Source organism: Nerophis ophidion, linkage group LG11, assembly GCF_033978795.1.
Source record: "Nerophis ophidion isolate RoL-2023_Sa linkage group LG11, RoL_Noph_v1.0, whole genome shotgun sequence".
NCBI classification, from domain to species: Eukaryota; Metazoa; Chordata; class Actinopteri; order Syngnathiformes; family Syngnathidae; genus Nerophis; species Nerophis ophidion.
This window is the reverse complement of record NC_084621.1, coordinates 38,034,967-38,051,023: the sequence shown is the minus strand read 5'-3', so window position 1 is coordinate 38,051,023 and position 16,057 is coordinate 38,034,967. Positions and strand designations below refer to the sequence as shown.

The window sequence follows — 16,057 nt, the reverse complement described above, 5'->3', positions numbered from 1 at the left end:
GCGCAAACTCCACAGATATCCGGTAAGAGGCGACTTTTTAACACAACTTTCTCACCGAAACCTGCCGGTTGACAAGTGGTCGGGAACCATGTTTGCTTGACCGCTCTGATCCATAGTAAAGCTTCACCTCTAGGAATTTTAAACAAGAAATCACTGTGTGTTTGTGTGGCTAAAGGCTAAAGCTTCCCAACTCCATCTTTCTACTTTGACTTCTCCATTATTAATTGAACAAATTGCAAAAGGTTCAGCAACACAGATGTCCAGAATACTGTTTAATTGCGCGATGAAAAAAGATGACTTTTAGCCGCAAATGGTGCTGCGCTAATATTTCCTGACAGTCCGCGACGTTTAATTTAAAATTGCAATTTAGTAAACTAAACAGGCCGTATTGGCATGTGTTGCAAAGTTAATATTTCATCATTGATATATAAACTATCAGACTGCATGGTCGGTAGTAGTGGGTTTCAGTAGGCCTTTAAACAACTTCCTTATGCTCTTTTATTACATACAATTGTTAGAGCAAAACAAAGGCAACACTACACAATAACTAAACCTGACTAAAAACTACCAACTATAACTTAGTTTTAAATATTTTGGTTTTTGCACTCAAACTCCTCTTATGTCCAAAGAATTATTCCCAGTGTTTGCAAATATTGACACGAACAACATTTTTTTTTCAGAATATAAAAATATTGAATCAACAACTCTAGTATTGGCCATATTCTGATGTTACCCTTGGTGTCGACACCACCAATTTATGGATCGATCCCCCCCGACCTCTTTTCGTGTCATGCACCTCTGGCTGTACTAGAAACTATATCTAAAATGAACTTCTGTGACTGCAAGTATTCAACCACTACATAAAGTTGTAGGTATTTACCAGTCCAGCTCAGTTTCCTTTTGCAAGCCTCTCTGGGTCACTCCAATAAGGTCCTCTTCCAGCTGTAACACCCTGGATGTGGCCTCCTCCAGCCTTCTCTTAACTTCCTCTTTTTCTTCTTGCAAGGCCATGGCAGAATTTTGCACCTCCTGCAAGGCATCAGATTTAGTTACACAAAACACAATGTAAGAATTACTGAAGTATATAAAAACTAATACTAAATGTAAAATATAAATATTTTTAATATTTATCCATCCATCCATCCATTTTTCTACTGCTTATTCCCTTTGGGGTCGCGGGGGTTGCTGCTGCCTATCTCATCTACAATCGGGCGGAAGGCGGTGTACACCCTGGACAAGTCACTATTTCATCGCAGGGCCTTTTTTTAGTATTTATTCTTATTTATTACGTTAACATTGAATAGTGGACGCAAATAGATAATAATTTCAGTATGTATGAGATTTGATCCAAAAATGTTACTTTTTTTTTAACCAGTACCCATAAGCAAAAGTTTTACGTTATATCGACGTAGTAAAACTACCACAGCACTCCAGTGTAAAGAATAAAAGTTGTGCAGCCATGCATTGCTTCCTATTTTATGACCCTGAGATTCCTAGCTCTTTTAGATAAGCATGGAAACATGTATTTAAAGAGAAGAATTGGGAATTCTTTATATTCACGCCACATAATAAACATAAAATCATAGCCATTAAATTAACAGCCACAAAATCAGTCATTACTTTCTCTCAATTGAAAGCATTTTAAAAAAAAAAGGAGATTTATGTTTAAGACTTAGCGCTATAAAAATGTTAGATTGAGATACTGATAATACAGACATACATGTTTGTCAAAAACATGATTTACGCACATGTTTGAATAGGGGTTGATGTCTTTCTTGAAGGGCTGCTAAGAGACATGCTCCTTAGACATTTGTCTTAATGTTAACCAAAATAAGAGGAAGTCGCATATATGATTTCCTCACTGGGTTCAAATCAAATGTGTGCAGCAAAATCTTTCTACTGCACTGTAATCTTACTTGATTATGTCTTTTCATCACAACGCAGTTCTCCTTCTCATGCTCACACTCCTCCTGCAAGCTCTCTTTGGCTGTTTTCAACTGCTCCATCTCCTGCTGCAGAACAGCCACCTTTTTGACCAGCTCATCTTTCTCTCTCTGGATTTCTTCCACCTTTTGCTGCACAGAGAATAGACCTTGTTAAACGTAAAATGCCTGCAAACTAACATTTGTGCACAATGTGTACCATCAACTACATTGAGGCAATGAAAACTGAAAGTGTAATAGTCCAACATTTGAACACAATTTCACCCAATTACTTTGAGACACTCAATTAATTTGCTTAACTTTGTCCGGGCCTACGATAGCTTTGCTTTTTGTAAAAAAGAAAAAAGAAAATGTGAAACCAACATAACGCATCATCCACAAAACCCTATACTCACTTTGAAGCAGGGTGAGCACACTATCATGCTTTTGGGCTTGTTTTTAAACCAGGCGCAGTGATACCCCAACTGAAGAGTATTCTGAGATAAGAGCTGTCTTTCTGCTAATTTTTTGTTACGTTTCAAGTTGCACACAAATGCTGAGTTACTAGCATCCCTTCCATTGGTTAGCGTAGCGAATGCCACAGTGAACACTGTAAGACAGGAATGTTCAAACTTTTTCCACTGAGAGCCGCACATGGAAAAATGAAAGCGTGCGGGGGTCATTTTGATATTTTGTCATTTTCAAACCAGAACAAAATGTATGGATTTTTTATTTTTTTTATTTTACCTTTAAGGGTCCCGGGGACCATAAAGGGTCTCAGTCATTAATATGTTAAAAATAAGTTAAATGACTATTATTAATATTTTTTATTCAACGCTTACAATAAATCTCTATATCAACTTCAAGTTGATATAAAGTACTTTTCTGTCAAAAACTACTTTTTTTTTATATTAAAACTGAAATATGCAGTATTTATTAATTAAAGCCCTAAAAGATCAATAATGCAGGACACGATTGATTTTAATTACTTTATATTTTTTGAGTAATAACAGTGAAAAGATATATAAAATACCAATAAATATATTTGTGATCCAAAGGGTGCCCCACTCATAAAGTGATACATTTTTATTAGGTTTTTCTTTTACTTTAAACACATAGGCGTGGTGCAGTGGGAGAGTGGCCGTGCGCAACCCGAGGGTCCCTGGTTCAAATTCCACCTAGTACCAACCTCGTAACATCCGTTGTGTCCTGAGCAAGACACTTCACCCTTGCTCCTGATGGGTGCTGGTTAGCACCTTGCATGGCAGCTCCCTCCATCAGTGTGTGAATGTATGTGTGAATGGGTAAATGTGGAAGTAGTGTCAAAGCGCTTTGAGTACCTTGAAGGTAGAAAAGCGCTATACAAGTACAACCCATTTATTTATTTATTTAAGTTACAGGATCAAAATCTATCGATTTTAGATTTTAACTCTTATTTTGTTTGTTTTATGCTCTTTTGTCAAAGAAAACTGATGTTTTTATATGGCAACTACACAATATATGCAATATTTACAAAACATTTTAAAGTGAAATACTTGAATTGGAGCCTTGAAAATAATTATAACATAGATTTTTTTTTTTTGGAGCAATGGCAAAAAAAGAAAAATAAAGAAAGACAAAAGGAAGAAAAAAACAGCCTGCATGGCATTTTTGTGTCAACATTGCAACTTTTTTTCATTAGATTTCACCTCATTTACCTTTTTTTAAGTGTTCAGTTTTATTTTTGCAATAGCATTTCCAGAATGTGTGGCGGGCCGGCAAACAATTAGTTGCAGGCCGCAAATGGCCCTCGGGCGGCACTTTGTACACCCCTACTGTAAGATCTACCCGTAGCATCTGGTTTTACTGTATCGCTAGCATTAGCTTATAGCTAGAGATGGACAAAAACATTTTTTCCAACCATTTAAACAAAGAAAAGGGAGTGTGACAGTGCTGAGAAGATGTGGATGATCTTCACTGAATTAATGAAAAAAAATAAAAAACATGACCCAAATGTCCAGCCAACTTAACAAAGCAGTAAGAGCGTATCACTGCTAGTCTGTACCATAGTGAAGCAGAATGAGTTCAACGCTAACCAAGGACTTAGATGCAAGTCTTAAGTTAATCGCTCCATCACAGATACAATTAAGCTCATAAGTTGAGGTACTACTGTATACGTTTTCTTATGCAAAAAGCTTATTCAATACTTTGTCTTGCGCATATTTCTCACTGCAAGTCCAAAATTAGATAAATACTTCCTAGCCACCACAATCTCGGTCAGGCACAAAATTTAATCACTTCATGTCGGAGGATAAATCAGTAAACAATGTTTTTCAATAATTTTCTTTTCTTTTTTTCGAAAAAAAAAGTTTAATTATTAAGACACAGTAGTTTATGCAGAAATGCAGTATCTGCAGTTAGGAATGCTGGTTGTGGTGGCCTTACCTCAAGAAAGCCAGCTTTGGTAGTGACCACCAGGATATCAGAGTTACATTCATCCTCCACGGTCAACAGCTCTTCCTCTGAAGGGCTGTTGGCACGGAACAGGAAAGGTGTGCTGGCTCCCCGAATCTCCCCTTTGTGGGTCACATAGCAGAATTGGTAGAACTCGCCGTCATCATTGGGCACGTAATATCCTAGAAAAGGAAGTGATAATCAACACAAAGCGTTTCTCTTTTGTCAATTATTGACTACTCAAGTGAATCACAATTGATCTGCCACAAACGCCAATCTTTTTCATGAAACACTTAAACAAGAGTTAAATAGTCTCCTGCCATGTGGTTTATTAAAAGCTATCAAATGATGTAGAACTATGATTTTACCCTGAAAGACCACTGTTCTGTTGACTGCGGTGCCGTCCACATAGTTCTCAGGGAGGGGGGACCACAGGAATGTGTAATAGTCCCTTGCGGTGCTCCAGCCAACCTGTGTGAAACATTGCAGGAAATTCTATCAACCCTATGTCCTCTCCACATTAGTGTATTATAATAATAATGGAGACGTCAGAGAAACACCCAAGATGTGGCATACAGGACCAATGCAGTTTACAATCACTGTTAGGGTGACAGTGCTAAACAACGTTTGTGAATACAGTGGTACCTCACTTTTTGGTAGGTTTCGGTCTTCAAACTAAATTTTCGTCAAATGTTTACCCGAATTTTGTTAGCCATACCGCCATACATTGCTTGTAACAACCTAGTATGTTTAAACTTACGTATCATACCACAGAATCGAATGACTAAAAAAAGAATTGCATGCGTTGGTGACTCAGTCTTGTGTTAATAATACACTGCGTGACTCCAACAGTGTTCGTACAATGTAAACCCAATTTACGACCCCCTCAATATACGGACTCTATGATTTACAAATCGCATACCACTTAAAAATGTGGTTTGGCGCACGAACTTTGTCTCAGCGTACCAACGTTTCACCCACCCATTATGTCCCTTGCAGTGCAGAAATGTTATGCCCATTTCATCAGCCTAGGGGGTTAACAGCCTCCAGTGCTCATTTTGTTTAAAACATATTTTTAAAAAATGTTCTAGTTTTTCAAGCACAATATGATTCCAAAGAAAGTAGTGGACAAGCAATATGTGGTTTGAAACTCAGGAAGTGTTCTTCAGGACGTAGTAGTATTTTCGACCACGCTCACACACACACACACCCCAACCCCCACTACCCCTCTCGCTGCACGCCAAGAAGATAAATCGCAAAGGTAAAGTGGATTTTAATTAATTCTCAATTATTGTAAGGACATGGCTGTTAAAGTTACAGTTTTATGATATCAAACTGAGTGTGCCACAGGGCTAGTGACGATGTGTGTCGTCAGGCGGCTGCAAATGAGGACAGTTCAGCTAGTTGTTTTGACTTTGTTATTACATAGAAAGTTGATCCATCCCCCACTTGTTATTTTTGTTTGACATACAGTACTGTATATGGCTTTGTATTGTGTTCAATTTGAAAAAAGTTTCCTAAAATATGGACATTAGTCGAGGATGGAACCTTTCATGTACACATTGTTTTTTGTGATAACATTTTCTTGAACTTACTAACTTTTCTATTTACGAACCCTGTTCAAGAACCAAATAAGTTTGTATTTTGAGTTTTCAATCACAAAACGTGCAAGCTCACCAAGCTCCCTCGACCCTCTATGACATTGTCACTGGTTGACTCTGAAGTTTGCTAACCAACAGTTACAACACAAGTCTCTCTGTGCTTTTAAGTAAAACATTTTTTTTTAAATACAATGAGGCCAAAGAAAGTTGCCAGCACGTTGATAAAGGTGAGAAACACTATTAAAACCGAGAAAGAACTTGTAACAGAGTACGAAGGTGTCATCCATTCAACTCTGCCCACCCCTCCTTCCTCAGCTCATTGCTATGTTCACCAACAAGAGTTGTCAATAGAGGTAAAAATGACGTTAAATTAGGCCTGGGCGATATATCGATTTCATCGACAAATTCAAGTTTTTTGTTGCAGACAATTTAAAAAATCTCAAATCTATGTTTTTCTCCTCTTGCCCCGACATGTTTTTTGCCACCATGAATTTCCGTAGCCCTCACCTGCCCCCTTATATCCTCAGCCGAGATCCACAAGCCGAGCAAAACATAGCTAATGCTAAGGCAAATGAGCGTGAGACTTTTTTTCCAAAGAAAAATGAAAGTGTTGCCAATGCTTTGGATTTTCTGCAACAGGCTTGGATTCCGTAGAAAAAGAGACTGTTTGCTGCAAAGTTTATTTTAAAAATAATTTAAAACAGCATCGAACTGAGCGAGGGGAATGCAACTCTTTACAAGGCGAAAAAAGACCGCAGCAACAAATCCACCTAAGCAGCAGCATACTGTGGCAAAATCATTTACAAAAAGTACCATGTGCAGTATGGAATGCACATAGCAATCACTAGGGTACTCACTCTGCACATCCAAACTGGACAGCTCGTACGCTTGTGTGCTTCTGCAAAACTCTTGTGAAATTTTAACAATTTTATTCATCATTATAGTGATATACAGTGGGGGAAAAGTATTTAGTCAGCCACCGATTGTGCAAGTTCTCCCACTTAAAATGATGACAGAGGTCTATAATTTTCATCATAGGTAGACTTCAACTGTGACACAGAATTTTTAAAAAAATCCAGGAATTCACTTTGTAGGAATTTTTAAGAATTTATTTGTAAATTATGGTGGAAAATAAGTATTTGGTCAAGAACAAAAATTCAACTCAATACTTTGTAATATTACCTTTGTTGGCAATAACAGAGGTGAAACGATTACTATAGGTCTTTACCAGGTTTGCGCACACAGTAACTGGTATTTTGGCCAATTCCTCTATGCAGATCTCCTCGAGAGCAGTGATGTGCAGACTTTCAACTCCCTCCACAGATTTTCTACGGGTTTGAGGTCTGGAGCCTGGTTAGGCTCAGTCATAATTTTAAGTGGGAGAACTTGCACAATCGGTGACTGACTAAATACTTTTTTGCCCCACTGTATTACATGTGCAATGAAGTGTATATTGTCTTTACCATCAGTACACACGAACAAGGAACCCAGAAAACTTAAGTGAAAAGCCTGCATTTATCCACCTACTAAAACTACATAGACATCTCAATGTTTTACTTGGTTATTTGTCTGCATATAATGTACAACAATACATTTTTATTCACAGTAGTATTTTAATTAAAACATAGGTTTTAAGTTTGCAGTTTATTGATATGATTGATTTGTATTACTAATTAATGATTATTGCTAACTTTATTGGTTTCTTGGGAGTTAATTTGTATGCAATGTGCAATGCTAAACTTATTTACTTAAGTATTTTTTTAAAGATATAAGTTTTAAGTTTGCACTTTATTAATCTCAATGTTGGAGGTAATTATTTTTTCGCATGCAATGTACAATGCTAAATTTTTGTTTACAGAAGTATTTTATTGAAGCAGAAGTATTGCCTCACAGAGAAGGCTCATAAAGTATTTATTTGAAAATTATTGAATAAAATGGACAATTTATATCTGGTCTAAAAATAAACTTACACAAATTCCAATTTTGCTAAGAGTAAGATGCAGTGTATGCAGTGCCATTTCAAATTAATAGTTTTTGATCAAATAAAAGCAAAACTTGTTCTGAATTACCTGTTATCTGTATTAGTTGGTTTCTTTAAAGAAGTAGGAGGACAAAAAATCGGATATTTTTGTGAAAAAATCTGACATTTTATTTTTAGCCGGTATTGCCCAGGCCTAGGTTACAGTTGCAAAAAAAAGTATGTGAAAGCTTTGGGATTACTTGGATTTCTGCATTAATTGGTGATAAAAATATATTATGCGCTTCATTAAAGTCACAACAATAGACAAACACAGTCTGCTTAAACTAATACAGCACAAAAAATATAGAATTTTCATCTTTTTATTGAACACAACATTTAAACATTCACAGTGCAGGGTGGAAAAAGTATGTGAACCCTTGGATTTAACAACTGGTTGACCCTCTTTTGGCAGCAATAACCTCAACCAAACATTTCCTGTAGTTGCAGATCAGACCTGCACAATGGTCAGGAGGAATTTTGGACCATTCCTCTCCACAAAACTGGTTCAGTGCAGCAATATTCTTGAGATGTCTGGTGTGAATCGCTCTTTTGAGGTCATGCCACATCATCTCAATCGGCTTGAGATCAGCACTCTGACTGGGCCACTCCAGAAGGCGTATTTTCTTCTGTTGTTGATTTTCTTCTATGCTTGGGGTTGTTGTCCTGCTGCATTACCCATTCATTCTCTGTTGAGCTTCAGTTGGCGGACAGATGGTCTTTTAGCTGACCTGCAACCTATCCATCCATCCATTTTCTACCGCTTATTCCCTTTTGGGGTCGCGGGTGGCGCTGGCGCCTATCTCAGCTACAATCGGGCGGAAGGCGGGGTACACCCTGGACAAGTCGCCACCTCATCGCAGGGCCAACACAGATAGACAGACAACATTCACACTCACATTCACACACTAAGGCCAATTTTGTGTTGCCAATGAACCTATCCCCAGGTGCATGTCTTTGGAAGTGGGAGGAACCCGGACTACCCGGAGGGAACCCACGCATTCACGGGGAGAACATGCAAACTCCACACAGAAAGATCCCGAGCCTGGATTTGAACCCAGGACTGCAGGAACTTCGTATTGTGAGGCAGACGTTGATGAAAGCAATCCGTCAAGGCTCTGAGGCAGCCCCAAACCATGATACCACCTTTACCACATTTCACACTTGGGATGAGGTTTTGATGTTGGTGTGCTCTGTCTTTTTTCGTCTACACATAGAGTTGTGTGTTCCTTCCAAAAAACTCAATTTTGGTTTCATCTGTCCACAGACTATTTTGCCAGTAGTGTTGTGGAACATCCAGGTGCTCTTTTGAAAATGTCTTATGTCCTACAATGTTTTTTTGGACAGCAGTGGCTTGCTCTGTGGTGTCCTCCCATGTACTCCATTCTTGTTCGATGTTTTACACCAGGGGTCTCAAACTCAATTTACCTGGGGGCCACTGGATGCAGAGTCTGGGTGAGGCTGGGCCGCAAGAAAAGATTTTTTAAGAAGAATGTTGCATACTCCACAGCATGTCCAGTTGGATAATGACGTTTCAAATTGTATCCCTTGTGCACCGCAACTCTCCATGTGCAAATAAGACACGTCAGAGTGCCACTGTGCTCAACAAAGAAATATTGCATCTCCCACTTTTCCTGGAATTGTCTTTGCTCATTACTAACATTTCTCTACACTGCAGGCTTTGAAAAAGACATGTTTTGGGTTATGGAATATATTTGTATTAAGTTGACGCACAAAGAATAATGTAATTTCCGCAATGTGTGCCATTCCGCTTTTCCTTCCAACAGCAACACGGCGGACGGATATAGAGCACAAAAAAGTGCCGGCTCCCGGAGTGTTATCTGGCGTCACATATAAAAATATGTAGTGTTCATCGTGTGAGACAATGCAAATTGAACAATAAAGTAAACACATAACGGTTTGAATTGGTCCAGGTTAACGGGGAATGTTATTACTGATGGACAGGTGTCGCGATGTGACTGCAGCCAGGCACGTAAATAAAACCCTCGTCTCCTTGGCAACGTCTCTGTCGCGTTCACTCATTTGCCGCTTTTCCACCTACGCAGGGGTAGGCATCCCAGAATGTTGAAAGAGCCATTTTGGACCCAAATAACACAACACTGTCAAGTGCAATTCATATAAAACTCACGGGCCGCACTAACGTTAAACTTTCATATTAAGGTGGGGGCCGTAAAATAACATCTCGCGGGTCGCAATTGGCCCGCGGGCCGCGTGTCTGGGACCCGTTTTACACATTGTAGATTCGTCAACAATAATGTCAGCATGTGCCAGAGATTTCTATAAGTCTTTAACTGACACACTAGGATTATTCTTCACCTCACTGAGCATTCGACCATGCCTAGGGAGAGTAACAACAGTGCTGAACTTTCTTCATTTGTGGACAGTCTGTCTTACCAAGGACACATGGACATCAATGCTTTAAGAGATATTTTTGTAACCCTTTCCAGATTTATGAAAGTTAACAACTCTTGATTGTAGATCTTCTGTGAGCTCTTTTGTGCGAAGCATGGTTCACATTAGGCAATGCTTCTTGAAAACAGCACACTTGTCACAGGTGTGTTTTTTATAGGACGGGGCAGCTTTAACCAACACATTTGATCTCGTCACATAGATTAGGCTCAATGTTGTCTGAGTCCTGGCTCCAATCAGCTCTTGGAGAAGTCATTAGCCTCGGGGCTCACATACAGTTGTGATCAAAATTATTCAACCCCCACACAATTTTGGTGTTTTAGCAAGTTGGACATTTATTCCGTATTTTGTTTATAGTCATATCAAATAAAGATGTGTTAAAAAGACAAATGCAACTTAAATTGTAACACTGTATTTTACAAAATACTAAAAAAGGACATTCTTTTTAATATCTCATTAACAAAATTATTTAACCCCCTTGTTACATGCATCTTTAGTACTTAGTAGAACACCCTTTGGCAGTAATTTCATCCTTCAAACGTGATACATAACCGGACACGAGTTTCTTGCAACGATCTACAGGTATTTTAGCCCTTCCTCTTGGGCAAAGGCCTCCAGTTCATTCATATTCTTGGGCTTGCGTGCTGCAACTGCCTTCTTCAAGTCCCACCACAGGTTTTCTATAGGATTTAGGCCTGGCGACTGTGAAGGCCACTCCAGAGTCTTCCAGCCCTTCTTCTGCAATTACTCTGATGTTGATTTGGAGGTATGCTTGGGATCGTTTTCCTGTTGGAAGGTCCAACGTCTCCCAATCCAGAAGGTAGTCAGAAGGGGGGTGCGCCTGGGAGTTCTGGCATGAAGGACTTCACTTCGTAGTGCGCGCCTTATTGTCTGGGACAAAACCTGCGTTCCCCCCTGTAAAATGTCCTGTTGTAGTTCCTCAGCTGTTACCCGGGGGGTTTTTCACCACTGTACGCTTCAAATACCGGACAGCAGTTGCACACAGCATCCTCTTTCTACCACGCCCAGATAGTGTTTCCACTGTGCCTTTAGCTTTAAACTTGCGAATTATGCTCCCAACTGTGTCTCTTGGAATGAGTAATGTCTTTGCTATTTTTTAATATCCATATCCTTTCTTATGCAGAGAAATTACCTCCTCTCTTGACTTCTTTGACCACTCCCTGGACTTCACCATGTTGCAAATAGACCATTGACCATCTACAAGAAGCTGAGCGTCAGTCTTTTTCAACCAGTTTAATTGTTGCTCGTTATGGTTCTAATCACATCTACAGGTGTTTTCAACACCTGATTGAAAAGACCTTATTCAAATTCTGTTCTTAAGAGTTATGATCTTCAAGGGGTTGAATAATTTTGTCAATGAGATATTAAGAGAAATGACACTGTTTGGTATGTTACAAAATATAATGTTGTAATTCAAGTTGCATTTGTCTATTTAATGCATCTTTATTTGATATGACTATAAACAAAATACGGAATAAATGTCCAACTTGCTAAAACACCAAAATTGTGTGGGGTTGAATAATTTTGATCACAACTGTACTTTTGCCACCCTGCACTGTGGATGTTTACATGTTGTGTTCAATAAAAAGATGAAAACGTAGCATTTTTCGTGCAGTATCAGTTTAAACTGTGTTTGTCTATTGTTGTGGCTTCAATGAAGATCAAAACACATTTTATGACCAATTTATGCAGAAATCCAAGTAATCCCAAAGGGTTCACATACTTTTTCTAGCAACTGTAAATGCTCATACAGTATATATGTATTGCACATTGTTTTCTGCATGTAATACTATAATTATTCTCTATAAAATTTTAATATTGTTAGTGTCTAGAGCAGTTTAATTAGATATGCAGTATTATTCATGGAAAAACTGTGCTTTGGTTTTTGTGCCATTAGGTCTACATAAGATCTTTTGGAACGCAACACAAGGTAGCACTGTAAATCTAAAAAATTCTGGCCGCCAATCCAAATGTTGCATCAACTCATGTGTACAGGAATAGGATAATCATGTTCAAATGCGATTTGGAAAAAAAAAAAAAAATAATTAAATAGTATGCTAATGAAATAATCTTGTACAAATGCGATTTGATTTTTTTTTTTTAAATAATGAAATAGTATGCTAATGAAATGGTATGCATTTTATGTGATATTTAATGATATTAGGGCAAACGGGTGATAGGTTGATTGGCAACACTAAATTGGCCCTAGTGTGTGAATGTGAGTGTTGTCTGTCTATCTGTGTTGGCCCTGCGATGAGGTGGCGACTAGTCCAGGGCGTACCCCGGCCTTCCACCCGATTGTAGCTGAGATAGGCACTAGCACTCCCCGCGACCCCAGAAGGGAAATCGGTAGAGAATGGATGGATATGGCAAATGAGGACTAAAAATACATATTTAACTAGCCTGCTGCTATAAATCTGCCCAACAAAATCGGTCACATTGCAAGCTAGCTTTAAGCGTGCTGCCTCTGACGTGCATTCAAAATAAACCTGCTTCCATTAAAATTGTGTCAAAAAAAATAATTTGTCATTTAAAATATATTCTGATTATCTATCTCAGAACATATTGTGTGTTATTTTCACTCCCATGTTGTAAAAGTATGGAACCACAACGCAACAAGTGTACACCAGAGCCAGAGATAGAAGCCCTGTTGCTGCAAAACCCCCCGTTGTTTACCAGTGCAGTTTGAGGCTCCAGCAGTAAAGAACAGGAAGCAATTAAAACATGCACATAGTGAGTTTATGTCATTACTGAAGGCAAGCCCCCGCCAGTCTACTCATTAGTGGCGGTGGGTGAAAACTCCTGAGAGCAACTCTTTAACTTACCTCAGGCATGCCTAGCATGCATGTATGCACACTTTGCACAGAACATTAAACTAAATAGTGCCAACTTTTAATTGACACCCTTAGAGAGGATTTCATTTAAGAATGTTGGAATGCATAAGACTGATGTGGAACCAAGGTGTTTGTTGAATTTGATCTATGTATATAGCTGAATGAGAGGGTAAAATATTGTTTTCAGTATGATGGAGTGCAGTTTTGAGCGTTGTACAGTAAACGATACCAGGAGGCCGTCCAAGTGCCAGTCAGACTGAACACATGCAGGAAGTGTTCAAGAATCCCACACTGAGTAAGACATGTTAATTACAAAGTCGGGCTAGCTTCCACCTCTACCCCAACCCTTTTACTCTATGACACTCAAAGCAACTCCAAGTCATGCTGTATAAGAAATGTTCAAAAGGCCAAAGGCTGTATTCGTCGACGTAATAAGAAAATGTCTTGTATATGTTTATCATGACTGGGATTTATGGTTTTGATTTGAATCCCGGAGTAAAGTCGATTCATGTAAATCAGAATAGCTTGACAATGAATGTCATGTAATTTTCAAATGCAGTCGAACGCCTCTGAGGTTGTAAAGTTTAAAATATGACTTCATGTTCAGGAAAAGTGTGCCTTAAAGCTTCAGCTCAGGAGACTGCACCACATCACTCAGAGCATCAATGTACCTCAAGACAGGTTCAGCAAAAACGTAATGCAAAATTTGATAACCTCAGCACATCTGTTAAGACCAGGAGTTCTGAGTAAAACCTGTGAAAAATGTAGATGCGTGAAGCATACCTGGAATGCGACACAATTTTGCATTACAAGTACTTCATTAATCAATAAAGAAAGCAGTTCTTTATTGGGAGTGTTGTGCTGAACCAATTTTCACGCTTTAAGGCTGTTAGAAAATATATATGTTACTTATAGTTAAAGGGGCTGTTTGCTTGCAACTTGCTCAACATTTTTTTTAAATGTACCAGAAAATAAAGCAAGACAACCCTTGACTAGCGTATGTTAACATCGGTGGTTTAAAAAAACATTTTCTTTTAATGTCTATATTTTTTCACAATGGCTAATTCTATTAAATAAAAATTGTTCGTAGGCCCGGGTAAAAAAGCTGGCATTCATGGTTGTAATTTACAGCTGTCTCTCGTACACACACAAAAGGAGTCTAAAAAAAAGCAACAAACAGTTCTCAGTCATGGCAGAAAACTTGACCCCAATTCTGCCTATACACACTGGAAGGCTGAGAAAAACAGTTCAAGAAGGGGCGACGTGGCGCAGTGGGAGAGTGGCCGTGCGCAACCCGAGGGTCGCTGGTTCAATCCCCACCTAGTACCAACCTCATCACGTCCGTTGTGTCCTGAGCAAGGCACTTCACCCTTGTTCCTGATAGTTTCTGGTTAGCGCCTTGCATGGCAGCTCCCTCCAGTGTGTGAATGGGTAAATGTGGAAGTAGTGTCAAAGCGCTTTGAGTACCTTGAAGGTAGAAAAGCGCTATAGAAGTACAACCCATTTATAATTTAAGAAAAAGTAGAAGCCAAAAAGCGATGTTAAATATTAGAAGTAACTAAACTTAATGCTGTGCAATAAATATTACGATAAATATCATACTACGATATAAAAATGTCTATCGTACGATTTAATTCTCTATTGTACTGAATTGTGTTCTAGTTTTAATGACTGGAGTTTGGCTCATGCTATGGCTAATGTAACTGTAGCAACACTGCTATTTTGCAAGAGCATTTTTTTAATTTAAGGAACTTTAAGGTGAGAGCAAGGGTGAGCATAGATGTCAACACTGCACATAAGGCAGTTACAATGGAAGCTACACCAACAAAACCCTCAAAAAAATGTTTCCAAGAGGAGACAAGAACTATTTTGTTTGGATTAAAAATGGCCTACACCAACTGAACAACTGTAGGCTTATCTGCAAAACATTGCCGTCACCTTGTTGTTGCAGGCAACTCGATGAATCGTTGCTAGCGACTTGACTGCGTCTATAACAATTTCTACCACTAGAAAACAAAACAGGAAGATAAGTACAGACACTGTGACAAAATATGAAAGTTATCTCAAAATTAAAACGTGATGGAAATGAAAAAAAAAAATCAAACAAGCCTTAGAAAGACGTGTTATCCAAAGGCAACGTCTATGAGAAGCTGTCCCGCAGACACAGAGAAGTGATGAATTACATCTCCTAATTCATATTTGTAGACATGATCTAGCAAACAAAGTGGAAAAGAAGGCCAGGTAGCGTAGTACCAACAATAATGTCATGTTTTTTTAATTGACATGTCCTTTGTATGATTTCAAGAAAACAAATACTATATTGTGATTAGGGCTGGGCAATATATTGAATATACTCGATATATCTCGGGTATGTCTCTGTGCGATATAGAAAATTACTATATACGTTCTCACTAGGGGTGTAACGGTCAGTGTATTTTTATTGAACTGTTTCGGTACGGGGTTTCCGGTTCGGTGCGGAGGAGTACCGAACGAGTTCCACACGAAACATATGAAGTAGCCGCCTATTCTAAAGTCTTAACAAGCTGCTCCGCTCCGTTCTGCCTCCGTCTCTGTCTGTACACAGCACCCTGCATTGTCCCTCCCACACAACCATCTGATTGGTTACAACCGTAGCGGCAACAAGCCAATCAGCAGTACGTATTCAGAGCGCATGTCGTCAGCGCTTCAGCGTCGAGCAGATAGGTCTTTAGCAGGGGAGCAACGGACTCTCTCCAAATTATACTAAACACTTCCAAGTCAACCACTTTCTAAACATCACTATGAGCCCGTTGACCTTCG

General features: G+C 38.9%; 1 protein-coding gene across 2 annotated transcripts in view; it reads right to left on the bottom strand.

Annotated features, from left to right (window-relative positions):
- The window catches only part of tax1bp1b (Tax1 (human T-cell leukemia virus type I) binding protein 1b), a 60,729-nt gene that overhangs the window by 30,578 nt on the left and 14,094 nt on the right, over positions 1-16,057 (bottom strand). For both annotated transcript variants that reach the window (XM_061915845.1, XM_061915847.1), the window contains exons 3-6: positions 4,724-4,826; positions 4,347-4,537; positions 1,917-2,075; positions 881-1,029 (exon numbers count right to left, since the gene is read on the bottom strand). In XM_061915845.1, the coding sequence (XP_061771829.1) occupies positions 881-1,029; positions 1,917-2,075; positions 4,347-4,537; positions 4,724-4,826 (602 nt within the window). The remainder of the gene's footprint in view (positions 1-880; positions 1,030-1,916; positions 2,076-4,346; positions 4,538-4,723; positions 4,827-16,057) is intronic.